Source organism: Erythrolamprus reginae, unplaced genomic scaffold (genome assembly GCF_031021105.1).
Source record: "Erythrolamprus reginae isolate rEryReg1 unplaced genomic scaffold, rEryReg1.hap1 H_2, whole genome shotgun sequence".
In the NCBI taxonomy this organism is placed as follows: Eukaryota; Metazoa; Chordata; class Lepidosauria; order Squamata; family Dipsadidae; genus Erythrolamprus; species Erythrolamprus reginae.
In genome coordinates, this window is record NW_027248473.1 from 742,049 (window position 1) to 759,288 (window position 17,240).

General features: G+C 41.1%; 1 protein-coding gene across 2 annotated transcripts in view; it reads left to right on the forward strand.

Moving 5' to 3' along the window:
• LOC139155460 (thyroid hormone receptor alpha-like) overlaps positions 1–6,184 on the forward strand; it is a 197,240-nt gene extending 191,056 nt beyond the window's left edge. The window contains exons 9-10 of one of the 2 annotated variants that reach the window (XM_070730598.1): positions 3,063–3,321; positions 5,191–6,184. In XM_070730598.1, coding sequence (XP_070586699.1) covers positions 3,063–3,321; positions 5,191–5,441 — 510 coding nt within the window. In that variant the 3' untranslated portion in view covers positions 5,442–6,184. The remainder of the gene's footprint in view (positions 1–3,062; positions 3,322–5,190) is intronic. The other variant, XM_070730597.1, reaches the window with a different exon arrangement.
• Positions 6,185–17,240: the final 11,056 nt, after the last annotated feature.

Sequence of the window (17,240 nt, forward strand, 5' to 3'; positions counted from 1 at the left end):
TCTCTGCCCTCTTTGCTACTTATCTACCCACTGCTAACAGCTGCTGTTGTTCAGCCTTGCCCAACGTCACTACACCATGCAGACTGTTTATCCAACCAAATCTCCTTTTTTTCACCCTAGTGCAACCAAATCTCCTTCTTTCCCCTAACCAGGGTCTCCAATGTGCCCACCTCATATTCTTTCTCACTGGTGCAACTTGGGCCTTTTTTAATGTGACAAGCAGGCCCTGGGCGGAAAATGAATGGAAGCCAAATGGAGAAGTATGCAGAAAAGGCCCTGGATGCACCAATGTGAAAGAATTGCGGCCACTATGATAGAGGGCATACAGTATGGCAGAGGCATGGGAGCAGGGTATGCAGGTTGCCAAAAGATTAAACGCAAATAAGATTGAGTTGGCCTGAATTTTGTTCGCATCATGTGGGAGTTCTGAAGTACTTAGAACTTCAAGGGTCAGTTGAAAGTCCCTTCATTCAAGATCATCATACGTTTGTTCAGCTACTGAGCAAATGGATGGTTAATGAGGACTGCCTGCATTGCAGTAGTTTAGCCTGGAGATGATAACGGTGTGAGTTGTACAAATGGAGAACATCGGGTAAATCTATACTGAGTCCTTCCCTTAAGTAACGAAAATAGTTGGGCCTAAAAAAAAAAAAAGTCACTGGACAACCATGTATCTTTTTTAAAAATTAGATTTTGTCAAGTTTCAAAGAGTTCCAACGCATATTTAGAAGATATTGGTACGTAGTTTGTTATTCATAGAAAGCCTTGTTTTTAAAAAATATTGCAAAGGGTTTCATGAACACAATACAGCAGCAAAACCATTGAAACGTTTGTTCATTAAAATCCTCAAAGTGCAAAAAAAAAAAAAGAAGAAAAGAAAATAGTTGGGCCTCCTTCACCATATTTTCAGAAAATACTTTTCTGTTTTCTTCTAGTTCTACTTCAGTTAGGGAAAATTGAGTGGGTCAGTTTTTATAGCATGCTAAGACAAAGGCAGGATTCCAGAACATTCTGTACTTATCAATATCATTTTACTCTATTCTAATATGCTGTGAAAACTCAGTTATTATATTATACAGCATTAATGTTAACAGTGTAAAGCAGCGATGATGAACCTTCTTTTCCTTGGGTACCAACAGAGCGTGCATGTGTTCGCGCTATCATGCATGCGCGAGTGCCCACACCCATAATTCAATGCCCGAGGAGGGCAAAAACAGTTTCCCCCTGCCCCCCCGGAAGCCGTCTGTAGGCCGGAAATGACCCGTTTCCCAATTTTTGCTGCGCCCAGTAGGCTCGTGTTTCACCCTTCCCAGGCTCCAAAGGCTTCCTTAGAGCAGGGGGAAGGTAAAAACGCCCTCCCGCATCCCCCCGGAGGCATTCTGGAAGCCCAAAACACCCCCCAGAGCCTCTGTGAGCTAAAAATCAGCTGGCCCACACACGCATGCACATTGAAGCTGAACTAGGGCAATGGCTCATGTGCCAGCAGACATGGGTCTGCGTGCCACCTGTGGCACCCTTGCCATAGGTTCGCCATCACTGGTGTAAAGTATCCTCTTTGATATTCCATACATGATGGAATGAATCTATGGTGAAATGCTCCCAGTTTACTCGTTCCTGTCGGTTGCCGGAGAGTTGGTCACGAAGGCAGCGCAAGACTCTGACACCTGCCTGGACGTTGCTATTTGGGATCTATTAACTTCTGCGCATTCACAAAGTGTTCTGTACAGAGGGTAAAATCACCCAAATGGCAGCAGGTGGGCAGAGCCTCATGCTGCCTTTGCGACAGTCTCTCCGATGACTGACAGGCGCGAGCGAACCAGGAACATTTCACCCTTGCTTATGTTGTCTTCAGAATGTCCAGGCTGGATAAATAGGCCAAAATTGGAAATCGGGGATTTGGTCACAAATCTAGAAAAGAAGGAACATTGTCTCAGGCTGAAAATTGTAGGAGAATTATCATGCATATAACTTCTTGTTCGTAGATGGCCATCCTGGGAGCATGTCTAACTAGCTGAGGGCAGCAATTTTAAATTAGCTTCCTGGTGAACAGAGCCAGCTGCTAAGAGAAGAACATTTCCTGCAAATAAGTGACTTTCAAAAGAAGCATCACATTTCCTACCACAACTAACTTTTGGCTCTTGATTTCCTGCTACTTTGACCTAGGGAAATGTGTACTCTTTTTAAAAATTATTTCTGGGGCCCACTGTTTGTTTGTTTGTTTATTTGGTTGGTTGGTTGGTTGGTTGGTTGGTTGGTTGGTTGGTTGGTTGGTTGGTTGGTTGGTTGGTTGGTTGGTCGGTTGGTTAGTTAGTTAGTTAGTTAGTTAGTTAGTGGTCAGGGGGAAGATCTAAAAGTCCCAAGGCTGGCGGCAAAGATGAGTTTTTAAGCTCTTTCGGAAGGCAAGGAGGGAGGGGGCAGTGCGAATCTCTGGGGGGAGTTGATTCCAGAGGGCTGGGGCTCCCACAGAGCAGGCTCTTCCCCTAGGTCCCGCCAACTGACATTGTTTGGTCGATAAGACCCTAAGGAGGCCAACTCTCTGGGACCTCACCGGTCACTGGGATTCGTGCGGCAGAAGGCGGTCTCTGAGATAATCTGGTCCTGTGCCATGTATTGTTGTTATTATTATTATTATTATTATTATTATTATTATTATTATTTATTAGATTTGTATGCCGCCCCTCTCTGTAGACTCGGGGCAGCTCACAACAGTGATAAAAACAATACATGGTAACAAATCTAATAATTAAAATCTAAAATAACAGTTTTACATTACAAAGTCTAAAAAAAAACCCCAGTAGATAAAATACATACACACAGTCATATCATGCCCAAAGTTACATAGGCGAGGTAGGGCTTTATAGGTCATAACCAACACTTCGAATTGTGCCCAGCCACATTGATAGCACAGCCGCTCCTTGTCTCTGTATATTAAGGGTTTGCACTGATTTTCTCCCCTGGAAAACAAAAAAATAACCTTCCTTCGCTGGGAGGCGGGGTAAGATCTCATTTTGCTCCTAGAAAACCATGTATGCCAAGGTGACTGTGCTTTTCTCTGTCTCTAGCTGCCTTGTGAGGACCAGATCATCCTTTTAAAGGGCTGCTGCATGGAGATTATGTCACTGCGGGCAGCTGTGCGTTATGACCCTGAAAGCGAAACCCTGACGCTCAGTGGCGAAATGGCCGTCAAGCGGGAGCAGCTGAAGAACGGTGGCTTGGGCGTAGTATCAGATGCCATCTTTGATCTGGGAAAATCCCTCTCTGCCTTCAGCCTGGATGACACTGAAGTGGCACTACTCCAGGCTGTGCTGCTCATGTCCTCAGGTATGCGTGCAGGAAGGATTATGTTCTCAGCGTGCCCCTTATGTGATTGGCATTATTCAAACCTAATTGAGTCAGGCTAAGGCCGCATATAGCTCAGCATTATCCCTGTTAATTATCAGTGGCTTCGTAAGAATTCAGATTAAAGTTACACTTTGCAAGGAGGTAGAACCTGAACTTTTGTCTGCCTGTGGTCTAGCATCTTAGCTGCAACCTTTTCTTGAGGTCAAGGATGGGCCACGTGCAACTTTCCACTTGTCAAAATGCCTGGGTGAGACCATGACCATTAATATATATGTTTGTACTTTTAGGTATATTATTTTCACAGTTTTCCAAATCTCCAGCTACAGCAAAATATGTATCCCGTTTGTGGAATTATGGGATATGCTGTACCTGGCTAGTGAATGGTTATAGGATTAGAAGGACATTAAATAATGAAGAAGAGGATTAATTTAATGGCTTCAGTCAGTCAGTCAGTTGTAGGATTAAATTAAAGTGGCCTTTGAATTCAAGTTGAATATTATTAACTGGACTACATCAATATGTTCAGGTGAGAAAGTTGCACTGAGAAACCAGAACAAAAGGAAGCTACGTCAGTTTAATTTGAGGGACATCTTGAAGATAGAATTGAGTGATTCGGAGTGAAAAGTCATTCTCGGTTATGACTGTCAATAAGCAATACTATGAAGTGATGCTTAGTGACAGAGGTGCACTCCCAATAATAGTCATTAAGTGAGGGCTACCTGTATTCTCTTGAAGATCATTATAAGATAGTGGTAAGCAATGAGCAACAAGCCACTTTTAATCTCTGGAGTCTCTTCATATACATAGAAAAACTGTACAGTGTTCCCTCGATTTTTGCGGGGGATACATTCTGAGACTGCCCGCGAAAGTCGAATTTCCGTGAAGTAGAGATGCAGAAGTAAATACACTATTTTTGGCTATGGACAGTATCACAAGCCTTCCCTTAACACTTTAAATCTCTAAATTACCATTTTCCATTCCCTTAACAACCATTTACTCACCATTATTACTGGTACTCACCGTTGAATAAGATACTTAGTGATCCTGATATTTATAAACATAATTATTTATTAACAATTTTTTTTTTTTGTTATTTATTTGCAAAAATTATTAGTTTAGCGATGATGTATGACGTCATTGGGCAGGAAAAACTGTGGTATAGAAAAAAACCCGTGAAGTATTTTTTAATTAATATTTTTTGAAAAACCGTGGTGTAGGCTATCCGCAAAGTTTGAACCCGCGAAAATCGAGGGAACACTGTATATCTAAAACACTAGAGCAAGAATAGCGAACATATCAGGCCAGTTTCCACAGACTTTGACAAAAGTCTTATCCTGTCTCACAAAACTTTTGACTCTTCCTGCAAGCACATTTGTGGATGCTTTCTTTTAGGTCAGGTTAGCGCGATACAGTGCGGGCGATCTGGTAGCGGCCTGCCAATGACGCAATTTTGGTATGGCGGCTTTGGTGCCGTCTGTGCTGATCCGTGCACGCCGCCATTTTGATTCTAATTTTTAGCTATTTTTTGGCTCTCTGAGCATGTGCAGAAGTAAAATCGCGCCTATGAGCATGCACATGCATGCAAAACATCATGATGCACGCTGGTAGGAAAAGGTAGAAGGAGCCCAACCCTGGGGTAGGGGAGCAGGAAAACTAAGGGACTGAACTTCAGTTGCTGTGCTTTGCCCATATGGAGGACACCGAGTTAATTCTAATCTGAGCAATGAGGGTTTGGTAGATTGAGTGAGTCAGAAAGGTAATTTGGGATTGAGGCCACTTGGTGGATTGCAGAGGGACAAATGTACGCATGCAGCTTCACATGTGTCCTCTTTTCCATTTGTTTTGCAGATCGCAGTGGGCTAATTTGCGTTGATAAGATTGAAAAATGCCAAGAGACATATCTGCTGGCGTTTGAACACTACATCAATTATCGCAAACACAACATTCCCCACTTCTGGCCCAAGCTCCTCATGAAGGTGACTGACCTGCGCATGATTGGGGCTTGCCATGCCAGCCGCTTCCTGCACATGAAGGTGGAATGCCCCACGGAGCTCTTCCCGCCACTCTTCCTCGAGGTCTTTGAGGATCAGGAAGTTTAGGGCGCGAGGAGGGGTGGAGGGAGGGGGCAAACAGGGTGGCGCGGGCGAATTGGGGACATGGGGCAATTTGGGGCTGGGGCGATGTGTGGACTTGGGTCACAAGGCCCTCACCTCATCACCTTGGACACAACAGATTTTCATTGTTTTGTTCTGTTTTGTTGTTTTTGATTTTTTTTTCTTTTCATTTTTTTTCTTTTGTTTTTTTTTCTAAATATTGCACGTCAGCATCAATGAATCCCCTGGATAGGGGAAGCTCGGGCATCCTTGGTAGGGGAGGGGGGTGGGCCATGAAAAAAAGTCAAAGCTATACAAAATCTGGGGTTATGAGGTAGACATGTGCAGTAGCCAACACATTCTTTGTCTAGGCAGATATTTTTTTAAAAAATAATAAGTGGACAATGCAGTTCCCATCTGCCCCCTTGTTGTGTCCCCTGTTGTCCAAAGTCATCTTTCCAGGGTGAAATGTCTGTCTTAAACTTTAACATAAGAAAGAGAAAAACAGATCCATATTATTCTCTCCCCCCCTCCCTCCAAAATGCTTTGCCTTTCTCCCCTTCTTTAAAGAAACGTTTTCTGTCCCGTCCCACCCACCCACAACACTGGAAGCAATCGGCACCTCTTGAGCCCTGATCAAACTTCTCTCGTTTAAACGGACTTGATTACCAATATATATAAAATATATATACATATAAATATATATATATATTCTTTTGCACATAACAGTCCCAGGAAACGTCAGAGTGTGTTTGGTTGTTGTTGTTTTTTTTTCTTTAAGAACTTTTAGCATTTAGTTATCCTCCCTGGGAGGCTAAAATTGAAAATGCACTTTTTTTTGTAAAAGAAAGAAATGGAACAGAGAGAGAGAGAGAAAGAGAGAGAGAGATAGAGGAAAAGAGAAATCTTATTAAATAAATAGGGGCAGGTGGGAGGAGGAAGGTCACAGCTCTTTCGGCAAAAAAGAAAAGAAAAGAATGAATCCAAATTAAGGCTGAAGGTCCACATGTGAAGGACAAATGCACTTTGAGTGAGATAAAAATCCTTCCTCTCAGCTCCTCCCTTGATGGGGAAACAGGTGACTGAATTATTGAAAAAAAGAAAGATCTATTTTATATTGCTTTGAATGGCACTGCAGGGCTTACCTCTTTAAGAGGTGCCTGCTTTGTGTTCCAGTGTTGAGAGGTATATTCATCAGCCTTCGCCCTTGCTCCCCCCCCCCCCATGTCCTCTTCCCTCCCCAAAGCTTCAGCCAATCTACCTCCATGTTCAGCAAGGTGGGTGGATTTAACAGATCCCCACCCATCCCCTGCTGCCCTCTCCCAGCTGAAAGGCTGCATGCAATGTTCCCATGGGGCTTTGAAAAGGCCCTTGCTAATTCTTTGCACACGCTTTCCCACGCCACGTGGCGGTACACTTCTTTCTGCACTAGTATTCTCGCTGCCGTACTGCACCCTCCCTTCAATGCCCTTCTCTCCCTGGGGAGGAAACGAGGAGAAACCCTGATCCTTCAGTGCTCCAAGAGAATCAAAGTTAGGTTTCAATCCTTTCTTATTTTGGCGGGGTGGGAGGGATGGCACTTAGCAATATAGAAAACATAGAGAAGACAGCAAAATTCATGGGGACATGGCACATCCTTTCCACTCCGGGATTGTACAGCCTTTCTGTATTAAGAGGTCGTGGGCTCTGCATAATAACGTCTCTTTCTCCTACAGCATTCCATGTCCCCCGCACTTCTAAATTACTGGCCCTTTCGAAATCCCACTTGTATCTGCACACACGGGAAGAAAAGGCAAAGGTTTCTCTTATGAAGGCCTGTTGGGAAGGTTATCCTGGCCTGATTAAGTCTAATTTTCCCTTTAGGAGGGGTGCTAGATCAATGAAATAATATTCAAATGCACTTCCATGCACAAAAAGGAGGGTCATTCTGCCTAACTTGAACTGTCATGGGCAGAGCAATGCCTCGAGCCTCAGGTTGCATGGACTGTAGATATCCAGTAGGGAACTTGGAGGCAGGCTACCCACATTGGTAAAATTGGCCGAGCTGGCAAGAGAAGAACACTTCAAGTTGTTCAAATGAGATATTGTTTCCATTTGATTTCAGCTTCCTCCCACCCCCTTCCTCCTCATTATTTAGTGTTATGCTTATGTGGTTGTTGGAAAAAAGAACCTCTGAAGTTCTGGCTAGCAGTGAGCTTTATTGGGAACATTGTTTGGATGATCTACCATGCCTAACAACCCCAGCCCTGCCTTTAATCCTGTATTTTTGCCTCTTGGCTGATGCTCGGGGAAGGTACCTAGGGCCATATTTGACATGGAACGTCCAGTTATGAATTCCCACTCTAAAAGATTCGCCCTTGGAGGAGGTGTTTCTAAACAACAACAAAAACAAGACAGCCACCACCAGCTTCCCGCTTTCTTCCTGTCTTTTCCACCTCTAATGCAAGCCAGACTGTGATCACCTTAATGCAAGTATTTTGGCACTTAACACTGTTAATAGATCAGACTTCTCTATCTCTCCTAAACTGCTTTATCTGTGATAGATCTGTTTCTCATCAACTTAATAGCCAGACTTTATTTCTTTTTTCTGCAACTGTAATATAATGTTATTCGGGAGAGGGGTATATTTTTATCCCCCACCCCCTTGTTCTTTCTCTCTGTGACATGGTTTCCGTTGAAAAAAAACAACCCTTTACCTCTTACCTCATTTAAGACGCCGCGGGAAATGTTACATGATGAGTTGGGTGCATGTTGGATGTACCACCTGAAGGTTGAGAGGCCGGCGTGTGGAGAACTCAGCTCCAATTTAAGCTAATATACATACATACATATATATGTATGTATGTGTGTATATGTGTATGTATGTATGTATGTATAATTTTTAATTAAGAAGAATAATCTTTGTACGGGTCTGTTCACAAAAAAGAAAAATCACACAAACAAAAATTTGGGTTAGAAAAAAACATGCTTTTTTTGTTTGATTGATTTTTTGCTTTATTTTTATCATCTTTAAATGACATGGGGTTAAATGAGGAATAATTGCTGGGCTTGAATTAAAGGGAGTCTGGGGTCTTAAATCCCAGCCTTTTCCCCAGTCATCAAATGTGATGTTGAATACAGATCTGAACAGTCTCATGTTTTTTTTTCCTTTAAGAAAGAAGCAAGTTTTTAACTTGTATGGTAGTGAAGATGGCTTATGAAGCCCAATGAAACCTCAGAACAGACCTTAACTGGGATTTCCAGTGGTGTGTGATATACATACCTCTGGTGCAGAAACAGAACACATTATGCAAAATTAGCCCACATTTGCGGTTTTTCTTAGAGCAGCATTCAGCTTTTCTTGATGCGGGAGTTAGATGTTTGTGTTTAAAATGCAGAGGAAACGCCATGCCCAGTAGTTGTTCCACCAGCTATTTCCCCAAGGAATAAAACTGGGTCCCACTGAAATAATGTATCTTGAGAAGATGCAGAAGTTTTGCCTTGAAGATATGAGCTATTCTTGGACTTCTTTGAGGGATAAAACTTCTTTTGTTCAGCTTAGAGTCTGGAGAAATTTGCGTGAAACTATCCCCAAAGCCTCATATCCATGCAATAACAATTTGAAAAAGGATCCAAAGATGAGGAACTTTATAGCCTGGTTGACTAATTTCAAAGACTGGTGTTTTCTTATTTTACTTATGTCATAACATGCTATTCCCTGTACACCTACACAATTTGCACATGGCTTATTACAAACTTAATTCCATCATACTTTCTGAAAAATAGCTAGTTTACTCAGCCCACTTAACACTGCCCCTTCTTGCTACAACCCTTGCTGTTCTGCCCTTTTCTAATATTACTCATCCCTTCAAAAATCTGTATTGGTCCCATTAAACAGGCTTGCAAATCTTTGGTAAACAGTTCACCTCTTACATTAATCTTCTCTGTGCAATAAAATGAGGTATGTGTGCTTGTGTGTATGAGAGAGCGTGTGTGTGTTGTGTTTGTTCCTGTGTCTGTGTGAGAGAGAGATTAATTAGGCTGAACTCCCTGACCAGAAGGAAATCCTACCAAAATCACTGGATTTGCTTCAACATGGCCATTGAGATTCTTTTGCCAGACCCTGATCTTATATCTTAAAGGTTTGATTGAAAATACACTCTTGGAACTTGAATCAAAGACTCACTTTATGGACATAAGTTTCTGCCTTAAATGGAAGCAGACCAGTGTCCTCTTTAGTTCAATATTCTCTCTTTGGGTGGGCAGCAATCCCCAAGGTTCAGGCCGTTTATCTCAGCAATGACACCTGAGAATCAAGCAGAAGGTGAGCAGTGAAATGAAGTGATTTGACTGTTTGGGTTTCTAGCAATTCGGAATCCTCCACAAAAGGTAGGGCTGCATTTTTCATGGAAACATCATTTTCTGCTTCCTTGTGCAAAGAGCGAAATGCTCCACACAGAAGTTTATTTAGCACTTATCCATGGAGATTTATATAGCACTTATTCACAAGAACAGCCTTTGCTTAGTTCCAGGTTGGAGATTTTCACTGCTATTTCTACTTGTGCTAATGCAATTGGGTAATGCTAGGCCATGGAAACAATTATCTCGAAGGAGTATTCAGTAAGGAAAACACAGTATTTGATTAAAACAGGAGGAATTGGCTGTGATCTGTAGGCGCCTCTGTGCTGTTCTTGTTTTGCTTCAGGAGCCCAGCGTTCTGTCCTATGCTAATATCATCACAATTTAATAAGTTTTTAAATAGTGCCCAGTGTTAATATAACCATCCGAAGCAGCTTTCCCGTTTTCTTCATAGACTTTTTTCATACAATCATTGCTCTCAGCCTACTGCATTATTCTTAGGCTGGCTTTATTCGTTATGTTAAGACACAATGTGATTTTCCTTGATTTTAGCTTAGCGTGTTGTATAGAACTTGCCCACCTTTTTAAGCCATAGTTCATGGTTTAGCATGTTTTATGAACTCAGTTGATTTATTCATTAAATCATGGTTAAAACATACATTGTGTGAACCCAGCCTTAATCTGCTGCTTTCCCCACTATGCAAGCCCCATAAATATGGATGCTTCCCTATAAGGACATAAGGTTCCTTAGCTTTTTTCAATGCTTTCTTTCCATGGCTCTTCCAGTGGAAATCTTTTAGGAATTTCTGCAGATGTGAGTAGTAGGGACCGGTTTTCTGGCCAGAAAAGTTACAACAAAATCTGAAAGCTGAAATTGAAACTCACTGAGTAAATAAAATAGAACATTAGGTATCAGTTTGTGACACTCACCCACTTGTAACTCCTGTATTGTCCTTCGACTGTTGTTAAAACAGTCTTGTTAAAACAGCAATATGCTGTAGCAAGTTTTCAGGCAGGAGAAAATACTTAACCATTTTCCAATTGCATTTTAAAAACCAATCTGTTATTACTGCCATAGTATTTCAGCATCACATCCACCCACTGCTCATGATTAAGCTAGTGGCATACAACTGTTGTAAAGAAAGGAAACAAAAAAAGTTCCTTAAGGTTCTGTGCATCTCAGGGACTTGGCTTGAAATCAGATCCCTGAGATGTGTATTCTCTAACTGGAATATTGAATAAAGTTTGACAAGAAAAAAATACATCCAGAATTATCCACGTAATCAAGAGTTGAACTCAATCCAAGCTACTCTTTTCATATTCTTCCCCTCCCCTTCTATTTATTCATTCCAATCTAAAAAGATTGTAATGCATCCCAGATATCACAGAAACGTGTCAAAAGGTGCTTACAGGCTAATTAATTTTTTATCCTTATTCATATTTCATTCAGGGAGAGGTACAGCTTTCACTAATGTATCTGCACTACACAAAGCTAATTAGTATTCCTATCCCAACCCATTCTTACCCATTTCAGAAATTGAGATGCTTTGCAAGGTATGTAGTTTCTAAGCCTCAAGCATGTTTGTTAGCATAAACCTTCCATACTAACGATTTTCTGTTATGAATGAGTTGAACGTGATCACATAAACAATGTTTTTACTGAATCAGTTGACACATCCAGTAGTTCTTATGATGACCGAATGTGTGAAATCCTGCTTGGGTCAGTGATGAATGTAGCCTTTGAAAGAGTTGAGTGTTATTTGAGGGAGAGTTGAGGTCTTTAGATGTAAATTACACACATGCGTTAAAAACGGTCAATTCAATTATAAAAGGAGTTTGAAACAATATCAATTCAGTTAGGTTAGAAATGAATGTAAATATAAAAGAAAGTTGGACTCATCAGTTGAAAAAAGATCTAAAAACCAGTTTAAGAGCAGGCTGGGGGAAAATCAGCCATTTGAAATCTTCTTTTTATAAAATTACTTTTTTTTTTTCCCCTCACTTGAGATGGAATACTTGTCCCAAGCTGGCACCTAAAACAAATGTGGAAGCAGTATCCAATTTTTTCTGGATCTTCCTTTGGAAGCAGTGTATTTGTATTTCTTCCATGCATTTTGAAAATTTCTAGAGTATTCCAGGATGCTCTTGCCCAGTTAATTAGGCCAAGAAACCCTGCACAAATAAGCATGAAGAATGCCTTTTCCTGAGGAATTTTTCAAAAGTTGTTGCTTTTTTCTGCAATCAAACCTAGCCACCTTGCTAAATGTTCTCCAAAGAAAACCAGAATGAAATTATTAATTGGCTCAAACATCTGAGTTGATTCTAAAGTTCAGCTTCCATGAATTCCATTAAAATTGAGTTGAAGCCAAAGTATTGTAGACAAGAACCCAAATAAATTCAGATAACATTTTAATTAATTATCTTCAGCCTTTTACCGTTGTATTCCAATTGTCTAAATTCCCATGGCATCCAAGTGAGGGGCTGTTTGCTAGAAGAGAGAGAGAAAAAAAAAACAAAGATTCCTGAAGCTGAGAATTCTGCAAAAACTATTTACGATGTTTAGAAGTACTCACATTTCTTCTTATTTTCGGCTAGAATAAGAATAAGCTATACATTAAAAAAAAAAAAAAAGCTGATTTTGACCTAGAATAACGGTTTTTAAGATCTTCTTCCCCAGTCTGCTAAAACTGTTCCCTTGCCTCAGGTCAGTCTCTTTGTTTTTTTCTTTCCCAGCCTTCTCTCCCCATAGATCAAGGAGTCCCGGCTATACAGGCTCACATTGAAAGAAACACATTATTCTCTAGTGCTAGTTCTTGACTTACTGCTCTCCCTCAGCAGCCAGCCTTTCAAGTACTTATCCAAAAATCTGCCACGTAGTTCTTTAAAAGAGAAAAATAAATTATCTGGAGGTTAATGCTATTTCTTTTGGGATGAACTACAGGTAATCCTCATTTATCCCTGGCAATTTGTTTGTTAAATGATGTGGTTGTTAAGTGAAACCGGTTGTGCTTGCGATCTTATGTCAGCTTCCTTTGCTTTACAGAATCTGTAAGGATATAAATGGGAGGATTAGTTGCATAGGGGTTTTTTTTCATCGCTGTCATAATTGGGGCAGTTGCTAAACAAGGACTACCTATATACTTCTGCTGCCTGCAAAGGGCTGCAGAAACTCTTGCCGCTTATAACAATCCTTGCCAGGCTGAAAAGGTTTGCATAGGTAACTAATCTGCAACTTACCCCTTAACCCAGAATCCTAAAAAACCCCCACCAGATCTCAAATAATCCTCCTATCATTACCTTATTCGAAATCCCATCTTCAATTAGAACTAATACCTTTTCCCTCTTCTTTTTGGAAAGGGTTTGAGTTTGCTTTGCTTCCTGTACTATACACACTATAGATGCCGCATCCTCTTTGGCAGCCCAGGGCCTTAATGGGTTTTTTTAAAAACAAAACTTGGACAGCACAAGTAAAAATGAATGCCACCCAAAGGCAGGTTGTTCTGCACCTCTTGTGGATTGATCAAAGGTAGAAGCGGTGAAATAGTTTAGGCATTGTGATGTTGCCAGGAGACCCCGCAGAGGCGAGAGCTGGTTACATGTATTCTTTATCTCAATGGGTATGTTATTCTGACTGTTGTTGGTGTTCCTACATAAACATCTTCCTGGTATATGTGAAAGATACACTCTGGTTTATGGTGACCCCAGATGTGTCCCTAACACACTATCAGCATTGCCTCGTGTCTAAATGTGTATGTTTTTATTTGTAATCATGAAAATGAGGGACTTGTGAATCTGCAGTGTAAATGACCTCAGATGTATGGATGTCCAATCTTGTGTTTTAGGCTAACAAATTCTGTATGTATTTTAATATTCTTAAGAGGTACAAACATATCTAGTTCAAATTTGCTTCTCTATGAAAAGAAGGTCCCTGTCGCATACACACTTGCCAGTGTGTCTCTGCTTCTATCATGCTGGTTTTGAGTTCCCTATTTGTAGACAGGTTGATTCTCTCCCATACTAAAGAATATTATATTCTCGTTGTGCCCAGCTAAAAGCTAGAAGTACTGAGCCCTGCCTATTCTCTGGGTTCAAACTGTTTTGAACTGTCGACAAGCATTTGTGGCAAAGTTGAGGTATATCTTAAATGTAGGTATATATGTTTCTGTATGTTTGCAGACATTTTCCTTCTTGCTGTTAACCTTACCTCGTTTTCCCCATTGTTGTTTGTTTCTGTCTCAAACACATTTGTCATTTGGCCTCACTTCATCCCCCCCATCTTGTCAGGGCAGCTGAAGTACCATTCAAGCCTCAGTGCTACCCCCATCTTGAGGTCAGTTCTCTACACTCATTTTTCTAGAGGCCTTAATAATACTCTGTAAATTGCCAGCAAGGACACACTTTCACATATCAATCAAGTGAACAGTCTGTTCAGCATTTGTAATTCTGTAAATATTTTATATATAGCCCAACTAATTCTGCCTTGAAAAGGTGTAATTGGAACATCTTGTGTTTGAAATCTACAAAGCATGGTTCATCAGGGAGGAGGGGGCAGGATAATAATTCCTCATTGCCTTATACCAAATAGTACAACCTCTATAAAATAGTATTTTGGTACCCTCGTTTATAAATTTCCCACACATACTGAACTTCAAGATGTAAGATCAGCTTTATAGTCCTGGGAAAATAGTCACAAATGGTATTACCTTGGATGAAAGAGCTTGAACATATTAAGATGTGTACATATAATACATGTAGTTGAACTGAAAGGAACAGCTTCTAGACCAGTGGTTCTCAACCTGGGAGTCGGGACTGTATCACAGGGGTCGCCTAAGACCACGGGAAAAGACAAATTTCCCATGGTGTTAGGAACTTAAAACTTCTATTCTGGCGCCTTGGAACATATTCTTAAAATCCGACCAATCAGGTATTTAGAGTGGGAGTGTCCCTCTGTTACCTTCCTGCCAATCAGCTTAAAGCTCTGTTGGGAGAATTGGCACTAGACTTATGGTTGGGGGTCACCATGACATGATGAGTCGTGGAGTTAGAAAGGTTGAGAACCACTGTTCTAGACCCTACCTGAAAGGAGTGGGACTGCTTATTCATTTAGTGAGCTTGTGCAGAATTTCATCTAGAGCATATATATTTGATAAGTATAGTTCCTTCAACTGTGCACAGATATCCTATGTATACGAAGTGTAAACCCCATCTGCACTTTGCACAGGCTTGCCTCAACATACACGCATAGCTTCCTGCCAAAGTCTCAAATGGAAGGTAGCGTAGGGGGGAAGACAAATGTCAGCTATTTGTTTTAGTTTATTTGACTTGGCTAATTATTATACTACTTTAGTTGGTGTGTTTGGTTGTCCCTGTGAGGCTCTGGAAGGAAGGAGAGATGGCCTGTCCAATTAGAAACATTTCTGTGATTTCAGCTTAGCAGCCAGTATAGAGTTATAAACCCTTCATTGTTCTTGCTTAGCAGGCTGAAGTGATCTGGCTAAATTCTGTATCCCCTTAATTTGAGAAACTAGGCCAGGGGTCCCCAAACTTGGCCAGTTTAAGATTTGTGGGTTTCAACTCCCAGAATTCTGGAAGTTAAAGTCCACAAGTCTTAAAAATTGCCAAGTTTGAAGACCTCTGAACTAAGTTCTTGGTTTCTTTTCTTAAAATAGAAAGCCAAGCCTGAGGTATTAAGAAAAATTAAGAAAATGATTTTTTCATCTTTTGAGACCCTGAGACTTTGGATGACAATTTGGTTGACATTTCTATGACAGTGGCTTGTTAGATGGCATTATTGTTAAATAGAAATACTTTGTGAACAAACTAGCACAGATTATCGCTTTGGTTTGAATTTACAACACTAGATTAATTCAGTCTTTATAGTTTCAATCGACACCTTTGGAGTGTGATCAAGTAACAGCATCATGTGGTGAAACAACCAGCTTCATTTGGTTGTATCTTACAAGAAATAGGCTAGAGCTCCTTTTTCACAGAGATTACTTGAAAAACTAAGGCATTGTAGCCAAAGTAAACCTTTTCAGCCTGGCCAACATCACCTTGTCAGCTGTGAGGGATGAACGCATTTTGCACCCCCTTAAGCTTTTGAAATGGCACAGATAGTCCTCGACTTAAGACCACAATTGGAGCTGAAACCTGCCACTGAATGGATGCAGTCATTAAACAAGCCACACCTGATTTTATTACCTTTTTGCTGCTGTTATTACCTGAATCATTGAGCTGTTGAGCAAATCCAGCTTCCCCCCATTGACTTTGCTTATTGCAAATCAGCTGGGAAGATCACCTATGGCAATTGCATGATCCTGGGGTACTGCAACAATCACAAATACACGCTGGTTGGCAAGAAACCAAAATTGTGATTACATGACCGCAGCGATGACAAGACCAAGGATTGTCATAAGTCACTTTTTTTCAATACCATCGTAACTTCAGATGGTCACTGTATGAATGGCCATAAGTCAAGGACTACCTGTCAATGTCTGTTTTTAGGGTCTTGGTTGCAGTCCTCATTTAAACTCTCTCTTCTCTCCATCACCAGCACATACCTAACACCACCTCCTAAGGGGGGCTGAAATAGCTTTTGCATAAGGTGTTTGACTGCAGAAAGGTAGAGTTTGCGTTCCCCTCCCTCCCCGCTTTGTACTAGAGATTTATATATGCAAGACACTCTACGCAAGAAAGCTGCTAATGGAGAAAGAAGGCCTCTTGACTTTAATTCCTATGTGCCCATTTACCTATAGAGGGCACTGTCCCCCATCTTATGTCAGCTGGGGTAGGAGGGTACATAGGCTGCTACCTAGGCCATAAATTATCCTTAACGTTGATGTGGAGATCTCAGGGTGTGAATCCCTCCCGTGACACTTCATACTTTGATACCTCAGGTGTCATCCTTCCCTGCCATGCCATGCCCCCATTTTACCCAGAGTTCAGTGCAAGAAACAGAATCTCTCTCCCACATTTCCTACGCCATGACAACACTATCAGAGAAGCAAACCCCTTGGCAATCTATAGCAAAGGTGTTGCTTCTTAGGGCAGTGCTCCAAAGTTCCTCCCTCCATCCATGTGGGGCACTAAACGACCGTAAGAAGCATATTTTTTTCCACGATAGACCTATTTATGTGTGGGGAGGGGAGAGAAACCGATTTATTATTCCCACACCACCTCTCAGTATTTCTTTGCCAATACATACCTCATGCAGCCCTATAAATGGTATCCTATTACCTTTCTTTCACCATCACCCCAGGCAGTTTTTCTTTCTTTCTGAAAGGGTTTTTCTTTTTTTAAAAAAAAATAATAATTTGAATCCAGATTATCATCAAAGATTATGGAAGAATAGAAAGAAGTTTCCAATAAGGAGGCAACTTTGTACTTAACTTTATACTTAAACCCCAATAATACTATGCATCGTGGTTTTCCCTTCGCAGTCCAGAGCAGGGAAAGAAACTGTGAGCA